At 41.6% G+C, this 26,672-nt stretch overlaps 1 protein-coding gene across 7 annotated transcripts in view; it reads left to right on the forward strand.

Annotated features, from left to right (window-relative positions):
* The window catches only part of KCNG2 (potassium voltage-gated channel modifier subfamily G member 2), a 69,254-nt gene that overhangs the window by 38,207 nt on the left and 4,375 nt on the right, over nucleotides 1-26,672 (forward strand). For 5 of the 7 annotated variants that reach the window (XM_072330333.1, XM_072330327.1, XM_072330328.1 and 2 more), the window contains exon 2: nucleotides 4,738-5,555. In XM_072330333.1, the coding sequence (XP_072186434.1) occupies nucleotides 4,800-5,555 (756 nt within the window). In that variant the 5' untranslated portion in view covers nucleotides 4,738-4,799. Of the gene's footprint in view, nucleotides 1-2,648; nucleotides 2,723-4,737; nucleotides 5,556-26,672 lie in introns of all 7 variants that reach the window. The other 2 variants (XM_072330331.1, XM_072330330.1) reach the window with 1 other exon arrangement.

Genomic DNA, 26,672 nt, shown 5'->3' on the forward strand with positions numbered 1-26,672 from the left:
TAGAAGCCTCTTGGTTGCTTGTACTCTACTGTATTTCTCCTCTAGTAGATATTTGAGTGGTTAAAATTCCTTCAAGAGGGGAGTGCATATTTGAGTTGTCTGAAGAAAGCCTTATGTACTTCTGTCTGTAGTAGAAACTTCAACAGTGTTGCCTACAGTGGCTGGCCTGCCAGCCCTGAACCCTAAGCTCTTGTCTGTTTTCTTGCCATCCCTAGGCAGAGCACCATGCATTCCCCTGCTCCTGAACATGCCAGGCAGATCCCTCTCCTCATCCTAGGTTGTCCTCTTTGAAGGGCTTGTATGCAGTCATGGTGGCACTCCAGTTGCATGAGCTATCCCAATCCTCCCTGTAATTCCAATGAGGAATAGCTCTGCAACTACACACAGATCTTTAATTCTTCCTGTTTGCTTCCCAGGCTGCACACATTATTTTACACACACTTCAGAGGCACCTAGTCATGATGATTTCCCAGAACAGGTAGAAGCACTGTACCTGTGGTACTCTTATTTATGTGCACATGCTCAAGGTTGGTCACGCTTTAGCCCTCTTCTGCTTATCACAGGGTCTCTCAGCTCCATGAGCCTGTACCCACCACTTCTTCCTTTGACTCTTTTCCCTTCTGTCACGTTTTAAGTTCTCTTCACAAGGCTGACCATTCTGTTGGCAGATATGCTTTTGCCATACTTTTCATCCTTATTCAAGGCAGTTTGAGACCAATGAAGACACATGCAAAGCCAGATATGACTGAGATGCAAAATTGATGATAAAACAGCATGCTGATCAGTGTTTGAGAGAGGAAGGTTGATGAGGGCAGGCAAGGTGAAAAGGCCATGAGTAGGGAAATAACCACCTCTCCATTCAGGGGAAGGCTTTAGTCATTCATTAAATATTTAAGTGAGAAATATCTGTATGCTGTATGAATAGCAGTATGCTGTTCATTGCATTTGTCTGAACTTGTACATGTATGGAGGCACATACTTGCATACGTATAGAAGCCAAAGAAATCACTTCTCAGTGTGTGAAAATTGTTTGACCCTGCTTTAAAAAGAAAAGAATCTTCAGTTTGTATAGCCCACCCTGTATGAGATCGTGTAACTGAAACATTTATATAGCATTCCTTCCACAGCATTTAAAAATGATGAACAATAAATATCAAGTCAAATTCTGCCATGTGTCATTTCACAGGGCAGCTTATACCATTTTATTAGTATTTTAATAGTTCTTCCTGCACCCATGTGTTTGATCAAACAGTATAAATGCCAAATAGATTATAATATAGTATCATTTCTGAATGCATTGGCTTTTAAAGTTAATCTTGAATGGGATACTTTACAGAGAATTTGTTTTGTCAAATAGTGCTGTTGTGCTCTTTATATTTGTTGTAGTTTGCATAGAAATAAACGGGAGGCATTACTTTTAGAATGCTCTGTGTACATTCACAAAATACAAAGTTAACCATCTGTTAGTCAGAGATTTTGTAATAAAAAATGTACTTCCAGGTTTTCACATTCAGTTAGCTGCTTCTTGGAAGAAAGAAGGAACAGATAAAAGGTGATATTCAAAATATTTCTATGAAATGTTTCTGGTTCCTTTATGCAACAACCTGCTACGTGGAGTAAAGGGGAAAAGCAAATCCTGACCTTGATGTCAAAACAATGTAAATTAGTTTTTAAATGTTGACTTGTGTAACAGGCAAGGCATGAAAACAAAAGCACAGTGCCTGGAGTAGTGGTGATGAATATTTTATCTTACTGACAAAAAGCAACAAGAGACTAAATCCTTAAAGCAAATGCTGTGCTGACAGTGCACTCTCATTATGACAGTAACGGTATTTGCAGTCCCAGCTGTACTCAAGCCATTGCTATAAAAGCACCCATTTCTCAAAATACACGTTGCTGCTACTTGTCCTTTACTGGCCCTTATACAAAGAAATGTGCTTTGGTCTGTTGTTTGGTACTGGATATCCAAATAACATTTTTTTGATCGAAATGAAGCTAGAGGCATTTTTGCATCATTAGCTCTTCTGAAATGTTAACACTGACAAGAAGTATATGCTGGTGTTAGAGCACGCTTTTTTGTATGTAACCGAGCCTTTCCCTAACTTTTTTCAAATGTACAACACAAATGCTTTAGTAAAATTTAAAGCCTATCTTCAGTGAAATATAGAAGGAAGAATGCCACTGTTTCTGCTGCATGACTGTAATATTTAGTGAGTGACTCATGGCCTTGAGTAGCAAGCATTCACTACTTGTTGGAGATTGTTTTGATTAAGTCTAATGAACTGAGAGGTAATGAGTTGATTATGGATTAAGGGAGATGCTTCTCTGTCAATGTATTCTAATGCGTGCTCTATATTTTCCTAGCACCCGCTTGTTCAGTATTCCCTGCAGCCTGAAATACGAAGCTCAAAGGGAATTACAGAATGTTGCTTCTAAATTATGGAATTAATGCCTCATGGTAACCATCAGGATGAGGACTTTCCTTACGTTTTTTCTTCTTTATTTTTTTTCAGCTTAGAAGTTTTCCACATTCTGTGTTTAAGATTATTCACCATCGCAATCACTGCATCCATTCTTTGTCCAGTGTTTTACGTAGTCCTAATACTGACACCAGTTTCTTGTTTCCTACTTTACATGCAATTACACAGTAGCATTTCAAGACATCCGATTGCTGATTTGGAGAAACAGGTGTGGAGAACTTAGGTGGAGAGCTCTTTTAAAGGTGAGGAAGCAACATAGCAGGTGGAAAAAAATGTTTGGGAGATCTGTGCATTGTGATGTGGTAAAGGAGGGGTAGGCAGAAAGCACAAACTGAATCGTAGAGTTACAGTGCTTAATTTGGTAAGGCAGAGTGGAACAGCAGATTAGACTTCTTAGCCCCCTGAGCAAAGCTTCTTGCAAGGAGAATGTTTTGCCTTACGTTAAAAAGCTTCCAGTTTCCCTCTTGTCTTGTAGCCTGAGTAGGAAAGCATGGTAAAGTTACGTTCCCAGTTTCTTTCTTTCTGTCATCCTTTTGAGAATACAGTCACACAGAAACACAGAATTATTGGGGTTGGCAGTGGCCCATGGGGATCATCAAGTCCAGCCCCCTGCTAAAGCAGCTTCCCTACAGTAGGTTGCACAGGAAAGCATTTAGGTGGAACTGGCAGAGGTGATAGCTGAGCTACTTTCCATCATCTATGAGTGCTCCTTGTTGACTGGTGAGGTCCCAGAAGACTGGAGGCTTGCCAATATGACTCCATCTACAAGAAGGGTTGTAAGGAGGACCCAGGGAACTGCAGGCCTGTTAGCCTGTCCTTGGTGCCAGGGAATGTTATGGAGCAGATTGTCTTGGGGGAGATCACGTGGCAAGTGCGGGACAATGGGGGGATCAGGCATGTGTGGGAGATGTTTCTGACCCCGAATAATTTTAGTGGCCCTTCACTGATCTCTCTCTAGAAGTTCTCTGTCTTTTTTTAACTGAGGAGCCCAGAACTGAATGCAGTACTCCAGATGTGGCCTCACCAGGGCAGAGGAGAGATGGGGAGGATCACCTCCTTTGACCAGCTGGCCACATTCTTCTTCATGCACCCAAAGCACTGTCGTTCTTCATGGCTAACCTGACAGTCATAATGACACCTAAGGCCTTCTCAGAGCTCCTTTCCAGCATGTTAACCTCCATTGAGACCAATGGGAAAAATCCAGATTATTTCATCCTGGTTGTTTGTTCAGAAATGTCTATCAGGAAGAGGGCAGAGCAGTCAACACCTTATGCCACCCTGTAGCCTAATGTGATCAAGTGGATTCTGCATTATCCAGACGTAAAGGCAGCAGGTGTGTTGCTTCCAGCTCTGCTTGATTGTAAGGTTCAGTCTCACATCTTGGAGCTGCTGCCAGGCTGCAGGGTGCCCTTTCTACCTCCATCAGACAAAAACACAACAGAATCTCAGGCAGCACCCATGATCCCAGAACATTTCTGTTCTAGATCACCACCTCACTCACTTCTGGGATGTGTACCTCTGTGTGGGAGATGTTATTAGACTTTATGGCTGTTACCTCAACATTGAGAGCACAGCTTTTCTTCTTTTTGGAGGTGGGACTCTTCCAGTAGATATGCCTGATACAGCTTTTAATCCTCTTTATTGGGCTGCCAGTGGCAAATGAATTTTGATACTACATGCTCTGCACTTAAGCAACCAAGCTGTTTTGGGTGCTGGCTGCAGATTCTCAACTCCAGCATATTCACTGCAGTTGGTATCTAAGATTGGGAAATCTTAACTAGGAATTACAAGCCTTGCCACAGTCATATTTCTGATTGTACTGTAGGCATACGCTTTATCCTCATGCTTCAGGCATTTTTGTAATTAATAAATGAAGTAGATGGGCCAAAATAATAACAGTTTGCAACTACATTTCATTAGCAACTTAAGTTGCTGAAATGAAAATTGCCATTTATCTAAAACCCCCAGTTTCTCTTCCCTTAATGCCTGGGATATTGCTTGAATCTCTAGAAGAGGCTTTTCTGAAAATGGTAGTATACTGTTTGTTTTTTCCAGTCATTCACTGACAAAACTTCTAGAGAGTTTGGCTTCCAACTTTACTGCAATTTAAGTTCTTACTTTCCACTGGGTATAGAGGAAGTATAGTTCTAAGGTAATAGGATAAAAAGTAATATCATGGAGAAAAGATTATTGGGATAGTTTTTTTTTCTCTGGCAAAGCCCTCATTTTGTTGCCGTTTAAAAATTCTGTTTCACAGACCGACTCTCCAATCAAGGTCCAGATGCCTTTCTTTGAGTAGCCACCCAATGACCTCAGCAAATGTATCGAGAAATGGCATTACTCACTGGGAATGCAGATCCTGCGTTCAGCTCCTACTCCTTCAATAAGTTGGAAAACTTGTGTGAAGTGCAAACCAAGAAAGGATTTTTCTACAGAAAGGCCAAACTTTTGCACTCCAATGAAGACTTGTGCTACTTAGCACACCTGGATGACCGGACCAGGTTTGTGATCATCAATGTAGGTGGTATCAAATACAAAATTCCGTGGACCACCTTGGAGAACTGCCCTTTGACCAGGCTTGGGAAGCTAAAGTCTTGCAACAATTATGATGAGATCATGAACATCTGTGATGACTATGATGTTAGCTGCAATGAATTTTTTTTTGACCGTAATCCTAGTGCCTTCAGGACGATCATGACTTTCTTGACAGCTGGGAAGCTGAGACTTCTCAGGGAGATGTGTGCCCTTTCTTTTCAGGAGGAGCTTGTGTACTGGGGAATAGAAGAGGACCACCTGGAGTGGTGCTGTAAAAGGAGATTGCAGCAGAAAGAGGAGGAGGCAGCTGAAGCCAGGATGTATGAAGGGGAGATGATGTGTAGTGAAACTACTCAATGTGCCTTCCAGGACAATAACTGGTTGAGTTTGTGCATGAGAAATCTCAGGGATATGGTGGAGAACCCCCACTCAGGGATTCCAGGGAAGATCTTTGCTTGTATTTCAATCTCTTTTGTTGCCATCACTGCAGTCAGCCTCTGTATCAGCACCATGCCAGATGTCAGAGAAGAAGAAGATCGGGTGAGTGCAGCATTTCTCAGAGTAAAGTGGGTTTTGCCTTGTTGACTCCTCAGGGAAGGTGACAGGCAAAGCAACCAAGGAGGTATGGTCTTTGATATTCATTTTTACTGGTTGCCCAGAGAAGTTGTGGTTTCCCCATTCCTGGAGGTGTTCAAGGCCAGGTTGGATGGAGCCCTTAGACTGACTTATTGATTGGCAGCTCTGCCCATGGCAGTTGGGGTGGAACTAGATGATCTTTAAGGTCCCTTCCAGCCCAAGTCATTCCATGATTCATGCTGTGGAAGGCATAGAAAATGTTTATACCGCTTAATCTTCACCAGTTTGCACAAGCAGACAGCTTTATCTAACAGATTTATTTTCTGTTATTGTTAACAAGATGACAAACTAGCTGCTGTGGTTATAAAAATTAGCTTTGCTTGAGACTTAATACTTTGAAGTGTTAAGAGCTAACAGATCGATTTTCCTTAAAAGTACTTTAACATACGGCTTTTAATGAATTCTCAGTACCTGACTGTAGAAAACACATTTAAAAATACTTTGATGCTATAGGCGAGGTAAAGGGCAGGGAAGCTGAGGGAGCAGTGTAACAGCAGAAACAGAGTAAATGTCCCAGTTTTCAGACGTGCGTAGTATTCTCAAATGTAATCTGTGGATGCTTCATGCCCTTGAAAATCAAATCTGTGGATATTTTGTTTATTTCAACAAATTTCCTAAGGGTTTTGTTCTTCATTCGTGTTTCACATTCCTAGGATTAGTTGTATGTAGGCCAATGAGACTCATCTGAAGACTGATAGAGAAGGGCGCTTACATTTTCATTAAATATGTGCTAAAGTAAGCTTGGGGTGAAAGAGTTTGTGGCCTCTTTCATTAGTTATACTCAGATCTGACAAAAATGTGAAATATTTGGGCATCTTTTCCAGCTCCATGGTCATTAAGGTGATTGTGAAATTGACCTACTGAAAACAGTACTTCATCCAGTTGAGTTCTGTCTATTAACTGAATGCTCAGCTCACCTCACAGTAGATTTTTCCTTGTGTGCTGTCATCCAAGTGCTGAATGGCTTGTTGCTCACTGCTGTTAAGAGAGTGGTCATTAACTGACGGGAGACACTTAGTGTTTTGTACTGTTGAAAGTAAAAAGCATGTTGATGGAATGGATCCAGTTATTCCACGCTGCATTTGACTGAGTACTTCATGTTCAGTTCAACCCCACTCTTCATTTGCTTGCTCAGGTTAGGTATCAAATGAGTTGCGTGATTTGAATCAAGCTTCTCAATAGCAGCAGTTCACTCCAAGAAAAAAAAAAACAGAACATCACATTTCGCATGTTGCTTAACAGTAGAGTCATTATAAGATCTTTGTTTTTAAGGCTTTCTATTATCATCATCATCATAGTATCATAGTATCGTGCGAGTTGGAAGGGACCTTAGAGATCATCGAGTCCAACTCCCGGGATTCAAGCCCCTCTGTGTAGCAGAGCAGCGTTTCTACCACTTGCGCCACAGGGGGGATTCGAACCCTGGGCCTCCGGTGCTGCAAGCAGCACTTTATACCACTGAGGACAGCTAAACCAGGTTAAAAGTTATATTGTCCTAATAAATAAATAATTTTTTAAAATACTATTTCCAAAATGCATGCCTTGTACTGTAATTAACCAGAAGTGCTAGAGTATGCTGGAATTTTAAGCACAAGGGGTATTTTGCTGTTGAAAACTGCAGTGTGTTTAGTGTTTAGATGTCCCTGGGCTTAAGTGAGAACTAAACAATTGCTGTAAGAATGATCAGCTAGAGGTTAGGCGCCTTATATTTTTACTAATCATCTGAATGTAAACGAGGACTATCCACTAATAAAATTTCTTGTGTGGAACACAGTAATTGAAAGGATAAAGTAGACTTGTGGCTGGAATTGTTGGAAGGCTGGAGCCGTTAAAAGCACACTTTCATACAAGCAAGTACAAAATTGTACAATGAAAATGAATACAATTTTGCTCTCACAGAAGTAGAAAGTCTAAAAAGGATTTAGAGGAAAAGCAACTGAAGGTGAGTTTATACTGCAGTATAAAGTCAAAAGGGTTAACGCAGCCCTTGAGCAGGGTGCCAGAAGGTTTTGTGGCTGTACGTGGCACTGGTGAGACTGACATAAGAATACTGCAGTCAGTTCTTGAGTTCATATTTTGATAGATTTTTCATTTATATATATATTAATATTATATATAATATATAATATTATATATTACATATATAATATATATTATATATAGATAGATATATAATAGGAGAAGCTGTGAAAAAAAACGTACATATTAGGCATCTGGAGAAAATGCCATATGGTAAAAAACCTAACATTTTCATTTGTCTGAGTTATAAAAAAGAAGATTGTAGGGTAACCTGATGAAGCAAAAAAGAAGGGTTGGGTTTTTTTTGGTTTTTTTTTTTGGGGGGGGGGGAGGTGGGGGTGGAAATATATCAACTAGAAGACCTTCAAATTAAGCAGAGAAGGGATATGTGATTCAAAGCTGTAACCTGATAAATTTATATGGGAAACTACATGCCTATGTTCGGTATCACGGTGATTAATTACTGGCGCAGAGTAGGAAGAGAATGAGTGAGTCTTGTATTTTTTGATGTTTTCAGTTCAAAGCTTGATGCCCTTCTGGTTGTTAGCCTTCAGCTAAACACATTCTACTTAAATCAGAAATAAACTACTGATTTCACTTCAAGTTGCAAAGGTGAAACGCTTGTGATATAAAGGAGATCAGAGTAAATTATGTGTTTTTCCATGCCCTTATATTCTAAAAGTGCAGAGCTCCTGTAAATAAGCTTTGTTCTACCCTTTGCACAGAGGACAGTGGACAGAGTGGAAATTGTTTCTTATTGAGACAAAGGTATTTCTGTAGTGCAAGGAATAAATGAAGGATCACTTTTAGCATAGCTTACTTTATGTAATGTTCCTTGCCTGATAACTGAGTGCAGACCAGCATTGTATTTGAGTTGTAATTAGTTGTGCCAGGATTTCTACATGGTGGCTGATTTTGGTCATACACAAATGGATGTAAATTTCTATGGAGATGGTCTCAGCCTCAGTGAGGCTGAACAAGAAATCAAGCATCTCCCATGTGGAATGACTTGTAGGATCAGAGACCTGAGTTGCATGTCATCTGTGCATGGTTCAGCAAGCCAAAATAGCTCATCAAATAATAGTGTGGAGAGCCCATACGAATTCAGAGTCATGCTAATCATCCTAAGTGGTATCCTAAGTACCTCGTGGAAAATCTGTGCCCAGGGTAGCTATTTGGTCTGATTTTGCAGTCTCCTAATAAGAAGAAAATGTATCTGCATCCCTTCTGGCTGAGGAACAAACAAACAGTAAATATTGTTTCAAGGACACACAGTACTCAGTGTGTACATTTTGCAAGCTATCTGGCTGGAGTTATTGTTGTGATTCTATGTCAGAGCTGTCCTGATAGGTACTCTGATTAACAAGCAGTGGTCTTTTCCCTGAGATGGCATTTTCTGGAAAGCAGTAGATTTTTATGCCATTTTATATCCTGTTACTGCTACAGGGAAAGAGAGGAACCAATAATGAACAAAACACACTGAAGTACAATTTTTCACACCCTGATTTTTTTAATATGATGTGAGTGGACCAGCTGTTACTTCCAGTGATGTTCTGCAAAGGTGTAAGTGACCTCACACAGTTGCAAATGTAAGACCTTGAAAAACTTAATTAACAAGTACACAAGAAGTTATGTGTTTGCCTATCTCTTTTATAAAATACTGAAGAAAAATAAGTCAGATTTTGTTAATTTTATTAGCTGCTCCAGATGTTCTGGGTGACAGTGACAATCCCTAGTGGTAAGAATGTGGGAAGGATAGTGTTCTGTAGCACTGTAGCCATCTTGTTCTGATTAATGGTTGCCCTGATTGATCTCAAATGTTACTGCTGTCAGTTAAATGTCAGATTCAAGGTGCTGCACAATAATTGATAAAGCTGGCAGAATTTAATCCTAAACAACTTTTAATTTACCAAGTTCAGACGTGTTCTGTGCTTAAAACAGTAAGAGCTGAACAACCAAATGACTTTGAGAGATTAATCTGAAAGGAAGATGGTCATTGTGCTAGATTCTTCATGTTTTCTTGATGAAAACAGAAATTTCATCCATTTCTACTTGAAAAAGAAAGCTCCCTGCTCACAGAAAAATGGTGATAAGCACAGAAATTAACATCAACCATTTTGTCCTAATTCACAAAAGCACTGAGCTTAATTTGTAGTGGTGTTGTGTAAAAGCAGGAGAAGGAAAGCAGATGGTAATGGTACTTCCTCCTTCACTGTGCTTTCTAATGTATTGTGAAATGCTAGTCTAATTAGAAATGCTCTGACAGGAAGTTACAGTTCAGTAACCTTAAGCTGAAGAACATTACAACAAAGAGGAAGATTCATAAATAATTAAGTTAATAATATCTCATAACGAAGCCTGAAACTACTTCTAGTCTTAATTTACACGCTGTGCTTCAACATTCAGGAGAAACAGATAAATTGTGAATATGCATTCTAAACTTGTGACAAAAGATTTCATTTTGCAAAGGTAGATGACTAATTTCAGACAATGTTAAGAGAATGTTGTGTAATGAGTTGCCATGAGAAGCCGTTAATGTATGGGCTGGACAAGCAGTCAGTGAGGTGGGTTGATAACTGGTTTAACAGTTGGGCCCAGACAGTGGTGATCAGTGTTGCTAAGTATGGTTGGAGGCCAGAAACAAGTGGTGTCTGTTTGGAGTCAATTCTTGGTTCAGTCTTATTCAACATCCTCATTAATGATCTAGATGATAGGTCAGATTGTACTTTCATCAGGTTTTCAGACAGGAAAGCAGAAGTTCTGCTGACATAATACTGTGAGGCATGGATGATACTCCCAGAGTCATGCTGAGTATCATCTAGAGGAGACAGGCCAGAGAAATGATATGGTAGGAACCTCATGAAGTTCAGCAAGGGGAAGCAAAGAGTCCTGCAGCTGGGGTTGAACAGCCCCAGATCGTAGGACATGCTGAGGACTGCGCAGCTGGAAAGCAGTTTGACAGAAAAGGTCATAGGGGACCTTGTGGACATCAAATTGAACATGAGCCATCAGTGTGACTTTTTCTGCTTGGAAGGCTTAATGGTACCCTGGGCTCCATTACCCAAAAAATTGCCAGCAGGTTGAGGCAAGTGATTCCTCCATTCTAATTAATTGTTGGTGATGCCAACCCCTAAAGTACTATGTCCAGCTCTAGGCTTTACAGGAGAGTACAGGAGGGACATGGAGCTACTGAGAGTCCAATGAAGGGCCATAAAAATGATGGAGGGTGTGGAGCATCTATCCTAGGAGGAAAAGATGAAAGAGCTGGCACTGTTCAGCGTAAAGAAAAGAAGGCTCAGAGAAGTCTTATCAGTGCCTATAAAACCTAAAAGGAAGGTGCAAAGAGTACAGAGCCAGGCTCTTTTCAGTGGTGCCTGGTGACAGGACAAGAGGCAGTGGGCATAAACTGGAAAAAAGGAGGTTCTGTGTGAACGCCAGGAAGCACTTCTGCATTGTGCATGTGCCTGAGCATTGGTGCAAGCATCTGAGAAAGATGGTAGCGTCTCTTCTCCTTGTGATAGTCAGATGCCACCTGGACATGGGCCTGGGCAGCCTGCTCTGTATGACCCAACTTAAGCAGGGGGACTGTACCAGCTGGACCCAGGAGTCCCACCCAGCCAATCTGTGATTATTAATGTTGATTTAAGAAGAGTTGTTATTGTTGGTGTTTTCTGTCCTAAGATTGCACTCTGTTTGAGGCTCTGGAATGAAGCTTTCCACTTGTGTGGAGTTCTTGATCTAGCACTTTGTTTTGTGGCTGTTCAGCTACTTTTTTGCATGTGATACTGAGGTCTTCTGAATTTTAACTCAGCCATGTTTGTGTTGCATAGATAATTTGTTATCATGAATGGAAGTAATAAAATCATAAATTACATTTTTCTTTTCTTTGTGGAATAAACTCTTAAAGGAATAACCACATAGTGAACATAAAACATATTTTAAAAAGATTCACTTCTGGAATTGTGAATAACTATTTATAGCATTTAAATAGAGTGCCCTCGCTAGACTCTGTTTACTGATATGCATCGGTCACTCGAAAGATAATCCCTCTTATTTATTTCTGTGAAGACTTCTGTAGATAAAAAGGCCACAGTAACACTACTTGATAGAACAAATTATCAGCCACATAACACCTTTTTAATATAGTCACCATTAGCTATGCATTTCAACCAGTGATGAACAAGAGCCTGCATGCCATGCTCATAATTGTATAGCTGTAGCAAGAGCTTGTCTTTCACTATCACCACAGCTGAAATGCACCACCTCACTGTGATCACATCGACTGTTTGGTTTCCAGACATGTTCAGCAAACACAGATGAATGTCAGTTCTTGCCACATGGAGAAATTCAGTGACACACCTTTGCTTCATTCTCATTTCCATGTCAGACACCATTTTGTCAGACTGCCCCTCTGCTGCCATCTTCTGCACAGCAATAAAATGTAATGGAGTATTGGCTGGAAGGTTCAACCACTACAGCCATCCTACCAACATCCGCATCTTATCTTATGATCCAATGTAATAAAATAGAAGGCATTACTTTGGGAGCAGCCCTTGTGATATGTATACAATAAAGTGATTTAGCAAACATTAATTGTAAATAAGGCAGTGACTTAACAAGATCTGAGGTGGCTGCATACACTTTTTACAGCATAAACACGCTCTCACAGGAGACCTTCCCATTGAGTCACAATTGAAGCACAGAGGTAAGGAGCCTGGGTGCAACCAGATCCAGTCCTAGTCCCAGACTTGGTTGATGGTTTATGTTTAAAATCAATCCAAGGTATGATTTAGCAAAGCAAACAAAGACTAAGACAAACTTAGTCACTTACCAAAGATATGTATCAGCAGGGAATCTTGATGTCAGAGTGGAAAGAATCTCTGTGCAGGTGCAACCAGCTCAAGAGGAGGTCTTGTAATGTGGCCTGCTGCCATGCAGGAGAGCTCAAAGGGCTCTTGGGCTTCTCACTGTTAATGGGGTTAGATGATTGACTCATAGTCATAGTTTGCTTTTTAGGCACATGCTTGATTGGTCCTCAGCTGTTGAGCCAGATGTCTGCTATCAGTTCTTTTGTCCCTGTTTGCCTCCATGCCTTCCCCCTCTAGTTTGAGACAGATTGGTGGCTGTTATCAGTACTGTTGCTCACTGTCCCCCTGTGTAAAGCCCTGTGTAGAAGGCCAGGCCAAAGGTAGGAGTTGAGGGAAGAAGGTGAGGCCAGGGAAAGCTTACCATCACAATCTACCCCGTGTAGTTTCATCTCTTATTTTGTATTGTCTGTACTTGGATTATGAGTGCATTTTCATACATTAGCCTGGGAACTAGGGTTCTAAGCAAGGAATTTTTTAATTATTATTTTTGTAAAAGAAACCATCTTAGTTCATACGAGATGCACTTCTTAGTGTTTGGTATCCTTACTAACTGAGACTGAAGAGTAGCTGCAGGATTCTGTGTTGTAAGTCTGACTCATCATGATGTGGTCTCCCAGCTCCTATCTGATGTTATAGAGAAACTTGCTGTGCTCGTAGCTTTTCAGACAGCTTAAGTTCAACAGACAGTAATTGAAACTGATGAGGTTTGAAAGATAAAATGGATTTTGCTTTTGTGGGTCACACACTTAGCTTTAAAATCAAGTAGTCAAGGACCTCAGCACTGTACAATCTAAACCTTAAATGTTGAGTTATGTAGGGGTTCTTTTTGAGTTGTCAGCATCTTTTATCTGGCTCCCACGGAATCTGCAAATCCTAATGGCAAAGTATTCTCTACAAATACCAAGAAGTAGTGGTCATGTCCTTTGAGTTTTTTACAGTGAACCATGCTTTGCCCATGATTCATCTGAATTACACAGTCCTTAGTGTAGAAGAAACATCATAGTCTTTTTTTTCTGAGTCGACATCTAAATCTTTACCGATCATCCAAATCCAGCAATTTGTGTGAGAGTGTATCTTAGTATCAGCTTAGTTTACTGAGTTTGCGGTTGTTGTATGTGCACATAAGGGAAACACATTTGATGCTGCAAGTCCTCAACATTGCTGTTTGGCAGAGTGCTGCTCAATGCCGCAAGCATTCTTGTTGTCACCTGCCATGCCCTCCTCTACCCAGGCCTCCATCTGCCTGGAAGGTACCTGGTCAGGTCACACATATCACACTAGCTTTGACAGCACTGGTCTGAAATAACCCTTCTCCTTTTGCAACCCTACCTTAAGATGCTGACGAACAGAAAATGATTTAAGGAATGATTAGTTACTCCTGATAATGCTTGTGTGGACAGAGTACTACAAACTATCTGGTATTTGGTCATGGCTGCTTTTGGAGAGCTCCCTCAATTTCTCTTTCTGCTTGGCTTGATTGCTTTTCATGGAAGAAAGGAGATTACAATAAGGATTTCTGCAGTGCTCCTTCCCTTGAAAAAATATCAAGCCTTCCTGATTTATTCAACCTATTTAAACTTCAGCAGATATGTCTAATTGTTGTGTCATGGCTGCTTCATCAAGATGAAGTATAGAAAACACAGTATTAAAAAAACAAACAAACAAACAAAAAACCCGAAGTCATTCTCTGTTGTAGCAGGGGTGTTAGGAGAACCTGAGAGTTTCCTTTAGACTGCAGGCAGAGCATGATACCATGATGCTGTGGAACAGCTTTGCAAAGAGGCCCTCAGTGAGACAGTCTGTGGACGCTCTGCTCAAAATTCGCCATTACAGCGAAATTAGAGTCTGTTGGCTTTTACTAGTTTAGAGTCTCAGAGCAGGGTCTGGAATAGCTTCTCCTAGGTAAAGAGATATGGTTTTAAGGAGCTGCCTTGGAAGATTTTGAGGACAGGAGGTTACTCTATAGAATTTGGGAACCACCTGAGAATCTACATAGTGTTTTAGGCTTAGAAATAATAAAATGAAGAGAGCATTTCTTTGCACTGTTAGCTTGGGGATTCAGCAGGAGTTGAGTAAGATAAAATTCCCATTGACTTGTTAATAACTTTGTGATGTACTAATGAACTCTCTCTGTCTACAGAATATCTTCTCATGAATAAATAGCAGGCTCAGGTTTTCTTTTAAATATTGTATAATATGCTGTAGTATGACATTAGTGATAAATAATTAAACAACTAAGAATTGTCTGTAAAAGCACTGGTAACTCTGCCACGGTATTAACTGGTTTGTCTTTGATACGGTGTAGCTCGCCAAGCAAAATGTGATCGTTTTTAGTTTCTTTGGTTAATTTCTGTGGTTTTACTGCCATAGGTATCTGTACCTACCAGATCTCCAGGTAAATCATCCAGGGAGTCTTTGGAGCAATTTCATGGTAATAGTTGCTTAGCCTCTAGCCATGTTTGTAAAATTAATACAGCAATTCAGTATAGCCTGTGTTATAATATCCTCAGGGTACAGCAAATTGTCAACTTTCCATAGATTGTTCCACTGCCTTTTGCCGAACAGCTTGTGCTATATGGTAATATTGAACACTGTCCTAGTGTTTTGAAAGAGAGGAATCTTTTATTTATGTGTAATAAAAATAGCATCTCGATATTTACCTCAGAACTCCAGGGTATGTCACTATCCATCCCAAAGGCTCGGAATAAAAGAAAGCAATCAGATTTATGTTTGGCTAGCTCTCTTATAACAAGGCTGGGGCAATGAACTGATTGATGTGCACAGCACTAAAGTAGTTAAAATTATACTTACATTTTTGTTGCTTAAAATGTAGTGACTGAGATGAAATATAGAAGTTTTTGAAATTGAAGAATTTTGATAGTGTCCATGGGGGCATTAAAATTCAAGATGAATTACGATTGGAGCGGCATACAGATGGGAAATTTTGCATTAGCTTTTATAACAAAGGCTGAAGAAAGGACTGTAAGAAAGCTCTAAGGCAGGTGAACTTCAAAAAGGTAAACATAATGTTAATTCCAACTAAACCATGAAATACTGGGTGCTGTCAGCAACATTTTTGAGAACAACAGCATCATTAATTCTACTCTGTTCAGAATAATACTCATTAGTCAAAGTTAATAATACAGTTTCTATAAGGTTATGAAGCTTCCTGATAAAATAGCTTCTAATGTAGGCACTTTATTTCTGTAAGGTACTAGAATTAGTGCTACATAATGTCCTCCTTCAATAAAAATGGCACTTCTCAAAAACTTACCTCCAGTGTTAAATGTTATACAAATTTCTATTAGCTTTTAAACTAGCAGGGAAGTAACATGAGAAATCATCGCCTAGCGTATGTGGAAAGACATGCAACTGTCTTTGGTTTTGGCCTGGTGTTACTTAGGTGTTTTGTTAGTGGTTTGGGAGAAAATATAAAATGTTTGCAAATGAAATTTACACATAGCATAGAAATGTGCTAGAAGTACCTGACTGTGAGCTTGGCACTGTAAACTGAACTGAATTGGATGAGTGCCATGAGATGAGTCTGACCCTGTGCTAGCTAAATCCTGACAAAGGGGCCATGCCCATCACCAGCTGTAGCTACAGGACATGCTGCAGGGGCATACTGCAGTCAGGGCTTAGTCCCAGCGGTCCGTTCTCTTCAGACTTTGGCTTGCAGGTTCATTCACAAGCAGAATGCTTCAGCCAGAACAGACTGTTCACTTGGATAAATCCCAGCCCTCTGACCGCTCTGGCATTCCCATGCAGGCACACCTACATTCTCCTTCTCCCTCTGCTCCAGCTAAGCCTGGATACAAAGAGGAAATACAGAGAATAGTGTGAAGGTTCCAGCCCTCCAATTCATCCTGAGTTGTGATTGGAACTCAGCATGCTGTGCAGAGATGATGACAGAACAGAAATTCCAGCACCTTTCTGAAAAGTCTGCACACAGTTCCTATGGGCGGAAGCTATGGATGTTTTCTCCCCATCCACAGATAGCTGCCTCTGCACACAGCGCAGCCTAATCCTAAAGTCAGCCATGCAGTTTTTATATTCTGCTTCAGTGTCACAGAAAGCCATTGCCATTGTCTTGTGCAGAAGAAAGGAATATGGAAGAGTGCAGGCTTTCACAGTGGTCAGATCCATCTTGTAAAAATTCATCCACTTCACCAATTCAGGAACACAGTTTTATAGAGTTTCAGCACAAGGCTAATGCAGGAGCTGATTGCCAGCTGTGACTGAGCCACTCCCCAGCAGGAGAGCCAATCCAGCCAGAGGCAAGATGTGCAAATACTTCACTTGCTTTCAATTAACAAGATAAAGGGAAAGATGGGAAAAGAACAAGCTTGAAAGAAAGTGTAGGAGGAAAAGAGCAAGCCTGACTCTGTCCTCCATTCCTCCAAGATGAAAAAACAGGCAGCCCCAATCTTTGTTACAAAAAAAAAAACAAAAAACAGTAAAACTGATGTGGATCACTGAAACAGAACCAGTGATGAGTGGGAGGCAGGAGGAGAAAAGCCTGTAAAACGAACTGAAAGAAGGTGAAGGAAGGGGGATACTGGGGAAAATAAGAGGGAAAATAAACTTTAAAGTGCTGTAAAGAATCAGTTGTTCTTTTTAATCCTATTATTAAGTTATAAAAATGTTTGCGCGTGAAGGTGAAAATGTGGTGTGTGTAACTTGGCAGCAGCTCGTCACCACGCAGCCATTTGTTCACTTCCCATGGGTTGAGGTAAAAACAATTTTCTAATGCACACAAGGAAAACAGAAACAGAAATGTGGTTATAACAACATACGTAGCCGCAATGCAATTACTTGCTGACCAACTAACAGCACCAGCATGATGGCCACCAGCACCGTGAGGTCTCACCGCCACCAACCAAGGCCAGCAGCCCCTGAATAGCAGCCCCTCCAGCCAAGTGCCCACATCATTATGGCCTTCCGTATGGTGTCATGTGCTATTGAACATCCTTTGGTTCAATTCAGGCATCTGTCCTGGCTCCACCCTGCCCTGTACCGTCATAGTGGCAACCCTGGGTGTGTTCCCATCCCTCAGCAACAAACAAAATATCATTGGCTGAAACCAGAGCAAAAAACAAGATAGATATTTTAGTGTATGAGGCAGGTTTGAAAAAGAAGAGGATGGTGCTTGGCTTAGGAAGCTCACAGTTGCATACACTGCTCATGTGTTTGGGAGTACAGCTAGAGACAACAGTATTGTTTTTTCCCAGATGATAGGTCAGTGAGAAAGAGTTCATAATCCTACTGCTTTGTAAGGCAGCTCTGTCTATCTTGCACTCTTCCTTTCAGAGGAAAGTGTTGAGTCTGTATGTAGTTACTTCCTATAGAAACTGTTCAAACTGCATGTAAGTGCCCTTGACAAGTACTCAGCCCCGTGCTGGTTCTGCAGTGTTTTGATATATGCTGCCAGTTGCGGGAGATAACCACCATCTTAACATTGCAATCCTGCATGTTTATGAGAAGCAAACGTGCTCTAAATGCTAAGTGTCATTCCTCGAGTTTTTTGAAGCAAGGCTGCAGAACTGCGTCTGCCTTGTTTTCAGAGTGCTAGAATAGAAATTACAAACTAGGATTCTCCAGAAATCAGGAGATAAGTTTATTTGCAAGGTAACTGGGCTTCTTCACATAAAAACTCAGAACCAAGCATTTACTTAGGTTTGCATATAGTTACTTTTTAAAGTTATTATTGTAGTTCCAAGCCCCAGGGGCTTTGCTACCATTCAGTGAGACCTGGACAGGCTGGAAAGTTAGGTGGAAAGGAATTGTTTGAGGTTCAACAAGAGCAAAAGTAAGGTCCCACACCTGGGAAAGAATAACTGTATGTATCAGTACAGGTAAGGGGATGACCTGCTGGAAATGAGCTCTGCAGGGAAGAATCTATGTGTCCCAGTGGACAGTGAGGTGATCGTGAGCCCACAGTGTGCACTTGTGGCCAAGATGGCCAGTGCTATCCTGGGATGCGTTTTAAAAAGAGCACGGCCTGCACATCAAAGGAGATTGTCCTCACCATCTCTTCTGCTATGGTGAGGCCACATCTGGAGTACTGTGTCCAGTTCTGGGCTCCTCAGTTCAAGAAAGGGAACTTGTAGAGAGAGTCCAGAAGAGGGCTACAAAGATTATTAGGGGCCTGGAGCTTCTGTCTTACAAGAAATGCTGAGAGTCCTGTGGCAGTTTAGCCTGGAGAAGAAAAGACCAAGAGGGGATCTTAGCAACACTTAAAAATATCTAAAGGTCATATATCAAGATGATGGGACCAGTAGTGCCCAGCAACAGGGCAAGGGGAAATGGGTGCAAAGAAACACAGGAAGTTCTGAATGAACACGAGAAAGAACTTCTTTACTGTGAGAGTGATGGAACACTGGAACAGGCTGCCCAGAGAGATTGTGATGTCTACTCTGGAGATATTCAAGACCCACTTGGGCACTTTCCAGTGCAGCCTACTCTAGAGAACCTGCTTTGCCAAGGGAGTTAGACTAGATGGTCCCCAGAAGTCCTTTCCAACCCCCATCACAATTCTGTAATTCTGTGATTCTATGACCATAGACATGTTCTTGAACATAGAGGTTGTAGGTAACGAGATATCATTAATAACTTACTTATATCTTTAACACAACCGTGTGCGGGCAAGTAAGATGGGGATATCAGATCCCAACTCCCAGCTTCAACAGTTTTAGCAAAGGGCATCATTTCTTTTGCTAGCTGAAAGTTACAGGAATGCATGTGGAAGTGAGTACAGTGCCCTGTTGTCATGGGTTACCCCCTCACACATTTCCAGAAATGGAGAAGCCTCATCATAAAATGTCTCAAGGCTTTCTTGATCTTGCAGGAGGGCTATTTTGGAACCTTATTTGTCTTCTATAGTCCAGATTCTAAACTGTTCTGTAGCTATTTACTCTCCTGCTAACACTGTCCTTCAGGTTAATAATAGCCATAGAAACACAGAATAGTTGAAGTTGGAAGGGACTTCTGGAGGCCATCCTATCCGAATCCCTGCTCAAGCAGGGACACTCAGAGCAGGTTGCTCAGGACTTTGTACTTCTGAATGAGTTCTCTTTGCAGTCCCTCTCTTCCCAGCTCCTGCCTCATCTGTTGGTTGCCATTACTTCCACGGCAGCATTGCCCTTGCATTGAGTCATGAATAACATTGGCTGTTGTAGCATAACCAGCCAGCATGGGAAGCTTGAGATATCCTGTTTGACTTTGTGCTGAAGGGTACTTAGGAATGCTAATTAAGGATTAAGCAATTAAAGATTAAGCAGCTAAGCAGTAAAAGAATGAAAATGATTAAATGCCATTTTGTGATCTGAGCTGAGGACTATAAACAACCAGGTAGCAGATGGAGGTGATACTTTCAATTAGTCCATACAAATCTGAAAAAGAACATTTGACCACGCCATGGTGTATGTAGACAGAAAGCATGCCTCTTTTCTGCCTTCATTTGATGGTGGCAGACAACTCAAGTGTGTTTGTCTGTTCTTAAGACATCATCCTTCTTGAACAGAAGTGGTTTTTGAACAGACAAAATCCTATGCTTACATTGGGACTCAGTGAGCTCCACAAAAAGATATCAGTTGTTTTGTGTATGTGTGCTTATTTGCTAAGCAAGAACTCAGTGTCAAGACTTGTGTCAAGGGCGAAGACTGACAATGGTGAGAAGCTGTGAATATTCATTATAGTGAAGCAGAATACAAAGTGAAGGAATACTAGCCCCATGAGGAAGTCACTAGGCAGTGAGTATGCATCATAGCCTTAAGAAGCATCCTCAAGGAAAATGTTGCCCAAGGTGCATTGCTCCTCCCTGTGATCTAGCCTAACCCCTTCATTCTTCTATGCAGTGTGATTCGGACAGGAGATAGACGGCATCAGCTGGCTGCCAGAGCACAAACCATAACCACAAGTTGCTCCCAGCCAAGCCACAGAGTCTGAGGAGTTCTCAAGATCTTGAATGTCTTCTTCCCCGGTCTCTCCATGTGTGGTACTGTTCTGTTACTGATAGGCATCTGAAGAGTTGGGAAGTTGATGGTGTCCATGGGCATTTATGGTCTCTTTAATTCTTCACATGCTGTGTATTCTTTGCATTTCTTAGTTTTTGATTGCTTTCCATAAATCACAACCAGATAATACATTTCCCTCCAACAAATACTGTTGCTCTTTAAGAAGTGGGTGGATGCAGGTGTGAGAAAAGCTGGTTGAGAAGAACATACTCATGGGAAGACATTTTGTGCAACTGCAGTACTAGTTACTTGCTTTCCATTCTTCTCAGCAATTCATCTCCCTCTGATATTCAGATATATGTGCTCAATCTGTGTTAAGAGGACTAGAGGATTTGCAGGGAAAAAGGTTAAATGGGTCTCTTGGCTTAATGTTTATCGCTTAGAAATCTCCAGCACTATCTTTGGTTACACTGTTTAGAGCTGTGATCACAGAATCACAGGGTTTGGAAGGGACCGCTAAAGATGAACCAGTCCAACCCCCTGCTAAAGCAGGTTCCCTGCAATAGGTCTCACAGGTAGCCGTCCAGACAGGTCTTGGATATCTCCAGAGGTGACTCCACACCTCTGGGCAGCCTATTCTGGGGCTCTGTCACTCTGACAGTGAAGAAGTTCTTCCTGTACGGAATTTCCTGTGTTCTGGTTTATGCCCATTAAATACTGTTAAGATTAAGCATGAAAGCTGAGGCACCTCCGTGGCCCAAAGCAGCAGGCTGCTTATGGATTGAGCACAGTACTTCTAGGAGCTGGTTCACTTCTTGAGCCTGTACAGTCTCCTGGGTCATGAAGGCCACCTGTGTTTGTTTATTTTGCATCTCCCTTATTTCTGTTGGTGTTCCATGTTTATTTGCAGCTTCACCAGCAAAATAAAAGCCACAGGCTGAAAGGGTTTGAAAAGTAGTGATTTGGGGCTGTGTTGTATTTGGGGTCAAAAGAAATCCACAGAGAGAAATCTAAAGTCGGTATAGGGCCTGCCCATCTCCTCCTTACTCATCAGTAATGCTATATGGGAGCTATCTCATATCAGTGATACCACTAGAAGCTGTTCTTGACAATCCTCCCTCATAAAGACGAGGCTTTCATTACCTTTTCTAGCAGTTGGATGAAGCATAAACTAAGCTTTGGTTGCAGATCAAAGTGTCCATGGCAAGAAGCAGAGGGCTCTTCCATGGCCCCTTTGTGACATCACAAACAGAAACCATTACTTTGAATTCACAGCCAGAGAACTCTGAGAACAGACTGTGCAGCAGCTGAATCATCTGACCCTAGGAGTACAAAAACTGCTCACAGCAGGCGAGCTGCAAGTTCAGACTAACCCCGGCTTTAATGGCCAGTGTACCAAAAGACAACAGCAGAGTCTGCAGCTGGTCAGCAGGAGAGAAGCATGCCAGTGCCTTAGGGCAGGGGCTGAACCATTCCAGCACTCCTGCAGCAGGTCACATAGTCAGGCACTCATCCTTACTGTGAAAATTGGCTGGAGAGTTAAATCAGAAAGTCGCTTTCCATCAGGATTTTTTTCTTTTCTCATCAGAAAATGCCAGTGAGTGAAATCTTTGGGTTTTCTTCGTGCGTGTGTTTGTGGCTGGTAACCTTGTTGATTTTGCTGGAACATTTCTCAGGAAAGGAGTCTTCATTTCAGAATAATTCTTGGGACAAGAGAGGATCCCAACCCAACAAGATAGTGCCAGGCTGTGGCAGAGCCCATAGCAGGTTTTCATGCCTGCTTCAGAGCAGAGCTGGCTTACTTACCTGCCAGGCAACAACCCCAACTATTGGACTGCTGCATAACTGGAAGTGGGGAGGAGAGGAACATCCATCCTCTGTCCGCAGGCATTCAGTGAAACAAGCACTTCAGCCTCACCCCCATATCTGGCAGGAACACCATAAGGTGCTGGGCTGGGGGCTGCCTCTCTGTGACACCAGGCATGTTTTGTACAAGGGCCTTTCTTGGCAGGTCTCTGTTAAGCTGCCCTCCCATGCTGAGACCCTGGTTACATCAGAACTTCAGATTCCACATTTCTATTAAATAACAGTTTAATCTGGCATGCACAGAGCAGCATTTAAAAAACATGACCCAAAAGGCAAGGAGAATCAAAAATACCTTTCAGAAATGCCATTATTTTAAAGCTTATGTAAGGACATTTGTATGCAATTCTTCTCATGGATTTGGGTTTTTTTTTTTCTTTATATTTTATGGGGAGATAAATCCTTCTCTATAGGGGCAAAGAGAGTGGGACTGAAACATATTTGTGGAGCTGTTGACTCTACAAAAACTACACAAAAACTGAAACAAAGAGAGGTCATCTGACATTTGATGTCTCTTCATATCGGAGGGGGGAGGTGGTGTCACAGCGTGGGAGATTCTAGAGAACATTCATTGTTTGTTCTCAGGAGAGATCAGGGGACAAAGCAAGGATCAAGAAGTCCAGAATTTTTTGTAAGCTCAGTCCAGGGGTGTGCTAGTGAAAGGGACCCCGCATCCAAACCAGAACACTTCTGAAAGGAGGCCACAACGAGTACCGTGCAGAGCAATGAGTACAGCTGGATTTGAACTCTGGTGACACCAGCTTTTCTTTTAGTAATTTTCTCAGTAGTTCCTTTGGCAAAGAGAATGCGTCCCCAGAAGAAAGATTGCAGTTGGCTTTTTGACAGCAAATTTCTGTAAATCCTTGTGAAAGAGGCACTTTAATTTAACTGCACAGAATTACTCACTAAGACCTTTCTTTCTTTGTGTGTGTGTCCTGAATTGACGTTAGCATATGGTTCCAAAATCCTGTGCAACTGCAGATACATTTTTACCACACCACTGTTTTTAGTAATCAAAAACCTAGAACTCAGTTTATTTAATTACATGACTGTACACACGTTTAAGACACTGTTAGTCTTTCAATACTAGGAAGGTGTAATGGGAATGTCTTTTGTGCTTGCCATTTGTTGATTTTCGTTCAGACACCTAAAAGAAAAAAGAAATGTACAAAAACTACAAGAAAATAAGTCTTCTGTGGCCCATCTTTATGAAGCTAAATATGAAAGTGCAACCATTAAAGTATATCAGATGATAAGACAAAGAAACCTGCTTAGTTAGAATGAGAGCCAGCTGTTTGACTTAGGAAAAGCAAAAAGCAGTTTATTGTGGTTAATGTGCATGTTTATGGCCATGATATGACTTGACATTTTTTTGGGAACATACAGTTTTGACACAGATTTGTTTTGGACAGAACACTATCCAGTTCCCTTGAGACTTGTTTTTTTTTCTGTGTTCTGATCACTAATTAATTATTGGTTTCTGTTTTTTCCTGTCTGTGTGTGTGTTTCTTCGCTTCTTGATTTTGTTTTCTTGAGTGGGAAAAGAACTCAAAAACCTCAGCAGAGTGGCCAGACTCCTGTGTTCGTAGTTAAAAATTCTGGAAAGGAAAAGTTGCTTTTTTTTTTTTTTGCAGTGGTATAATCAAAGGGGAAAAAAAAACAACTGCAGGCAAAAGCAGCTGCGAACAAAAGTAGCAGAGCACAAAGAGCATGAAAGGCGTTTATGCTGTTACTGTTTGTGATTTCATGTGAGGATTGGTTCAAGTCATACCCAGATACAACTGAAGCGCAGTCCAGGGAAGGAGAAGACATTTCATTAAAAAAAAAAAAAAAGGCCTCTGGCAAGATAACTGACAGACAGGTCTGCTTTCTAAGGCCTGTACAGACCCTCTTATTCTCAGGACAACTACTGGACAGAGCCTGCCCTGCTCAGATTGCAGTGGGTTAATAATGATATTGAGAAAGTGTAGCTCTTTGCTAGAGATAATTACGCATTAGGTAAAAGAGGGGATTGTTTTATCAATTAAAATGAACTCTGAGGCAGGACAGCATCACTCCACTCTGCTGAAAGTAAACATCACAGCATCCACAATGTTTGCTGCCAGCTGCAGAAAGTGGGGAGAGTGGAAAAAAGCCAGAGGCCGCCATTAGCTCTGAATGGAGTATATTGCAGCTCTTTATTGCAGTGATGAGTGAAGATGCTCGTTTGGTTCTACTGTACTGGATGGTCCAAACCTCAGATGCAGCCAAGCCTTTCATGCTGTGCTGGTGAAGCTTGCCAGGCTGCTCCTGTGCTTGTGTTCGTTATGTAGTTCTACAGGAGGAGTGGAGATATAAATAACAAAGTTCTAGCTTTGTGAACCTGCACGGGATAAACATGTCACAACGTAGGAGGGCAGATAGTCTTATGAAAGATGTCTCCACCAGTATTCCATTAATGAGGAATAATTTTCCCTCCTGTTTGCTCCCCCACCAAAACTCATACAGAAGGACTTTGGAGACTTACCTTTCCTTTTGTACAAAGTGGAGACCATGGGGACAAGTTAGATGCCAAAAAAAAAACAACCCAACAATTAAAATTAGCACCTTTGTAGGTCTTCTCCATGCCTAAATTATACGTAGGCTTCACTGACCTTTATCATTGAATGGCAAGAAAACTATACACAGTACATGTCAGAATCAAGACCATCAGCTAGATCTCTTAAAGCAAGCTACATTTTAGCCTCCATACGTGGCAGTCCAAGTAGTGACGTACCCTTCAGAGAAATAAAATGTGCATTTTAGGTTTTCCTTCTTGCCACTTCTTCTGCTTTGCTCCAGCCATAATCATTATTCTGTGGGTTTTCTTCAGAAAGTCTAAGCTTGATCCTTTTCTGCAAGTGCAAGGATAGTATCAGGAGCTGCAATTCACCTGCAAACATTGTCCTTAGGCATGAGATCAAGCATATTCTGATAAGAGATTCCCAGGCAGCAGGGCTCTAAGACAGCAATGTCTAGTTTCCTGATAATGAGATAATGAGTTACTATAGCACAGATGGAGCCCTTCCACTGACACTGCGAGCTTTATCTCTGGCCCACAGAGCCAGATTTGTGCAGTGGTATTAGTTCTTATCTAATGGGAGAGACTTGCAGCATAGTTGTGATATGATGGCAGAGAAGTCCCTAAGAGCAGTATGTTTTGTCCCATGTGTTACATTTGCAAAAAAGATACTTAGGACCAAATAATTCTATGATTCCTGATTTTATTTTTTTTTTCAGTAAGGCAGATATAAATTTTTAGCCATTGCATCCATCAAGATTAGAGAGGAACTAAAGGATTCTAGAAAAACAAGATTCTCTCTCCTCTCTGCAGTATGCTTAAGATTTGGTAGCAGCAGTTTTTTCAACGGGATAAATAATTTTTCTCTCCATATCAGCATGACCCCCTAGGAAACAATGGGATGTGTATCATGCTAATTGAAAGTGGAATTAAAAAATCCTTACAGTTGTAGAATCATAGAATCATCATAGATTGGTTTGGGTTGGAAGGGACATTTAAGCTCATCTAGTTCCAACCCCTTGCTATAGGCAGGGACACCTCCCTCTAGACCAGGTTGCTCCAAGCCCCTGGCCTTGAATGCCTCCAGGGAGGATCCACAGCCTCTCTGTGCAACCCATTCCAGTGTCTCATCACCTTCACAGTAAAGATTTTCTTCCTAATACCTGGTCTAAATCTATCCTCTTCCATTTTAAAGACATTTCCCCTTGTCCTGTCACTACATGCCCTCATAAAAAGTCTCTCCCCAGCTCTCCTGTAGGCCCCCTTCAGGTACTGGAAGGCTGCTATAAGGCCCTGTGGAGCCTTCTCTTGTCTAGGCTGAAGAGCCCCAGCTCTCACAGCCTGACCCTATAGGGGAGGCTCTCCAGCCCTCTGATAATCTTTGTGGCCCTCCTCTAGACCCACTCCAACAACTCCATGTCCTTCTTGTGTTGGGGATCCCAGAACTGGTCACAGTACTCCAGGTGGGATCTCATGAGAGCAGAGCAGAGGGGCAGAATCACCTCCCTCAACCTGCTGGTCACGCTTCTCTTGATGCATCCCAGGATTGGATTGGCCTTCTGGACTAGCTTATGTTGAGATATCAACTGACACCTCCAAATCCTTCTCCTCATACCTGCTCTCAAGCCATTCTCCACCCAACCTGTGTCTGTGTTTGCTGGATTGCCACAATCCAGGTGCAGGACCTTGTGCTTGTCCTTGTTGAAGTTCATGAGGTTGGCACGGGTCCATCTTTTAAGCCTGTCCAGGTCCCTCCAGATGGCATCCCTTCCCTCTA

Source organism: Excalfactoria chinensis, chromosome 2, assembly GCF_039878825.1.
Source record: "Excalfactoria chinensis isolate bCotChi1 chromosome 2, bCotChi1.hap2, whole genome shotgun sequence".
In the NCBI taxonomy this organism is placed as follows: Eukaryota; Metazoa; Chordata; class Aves; order Galliformes; family Phasianidae; genus Excalfactoria; species Excalfactoria chinensis.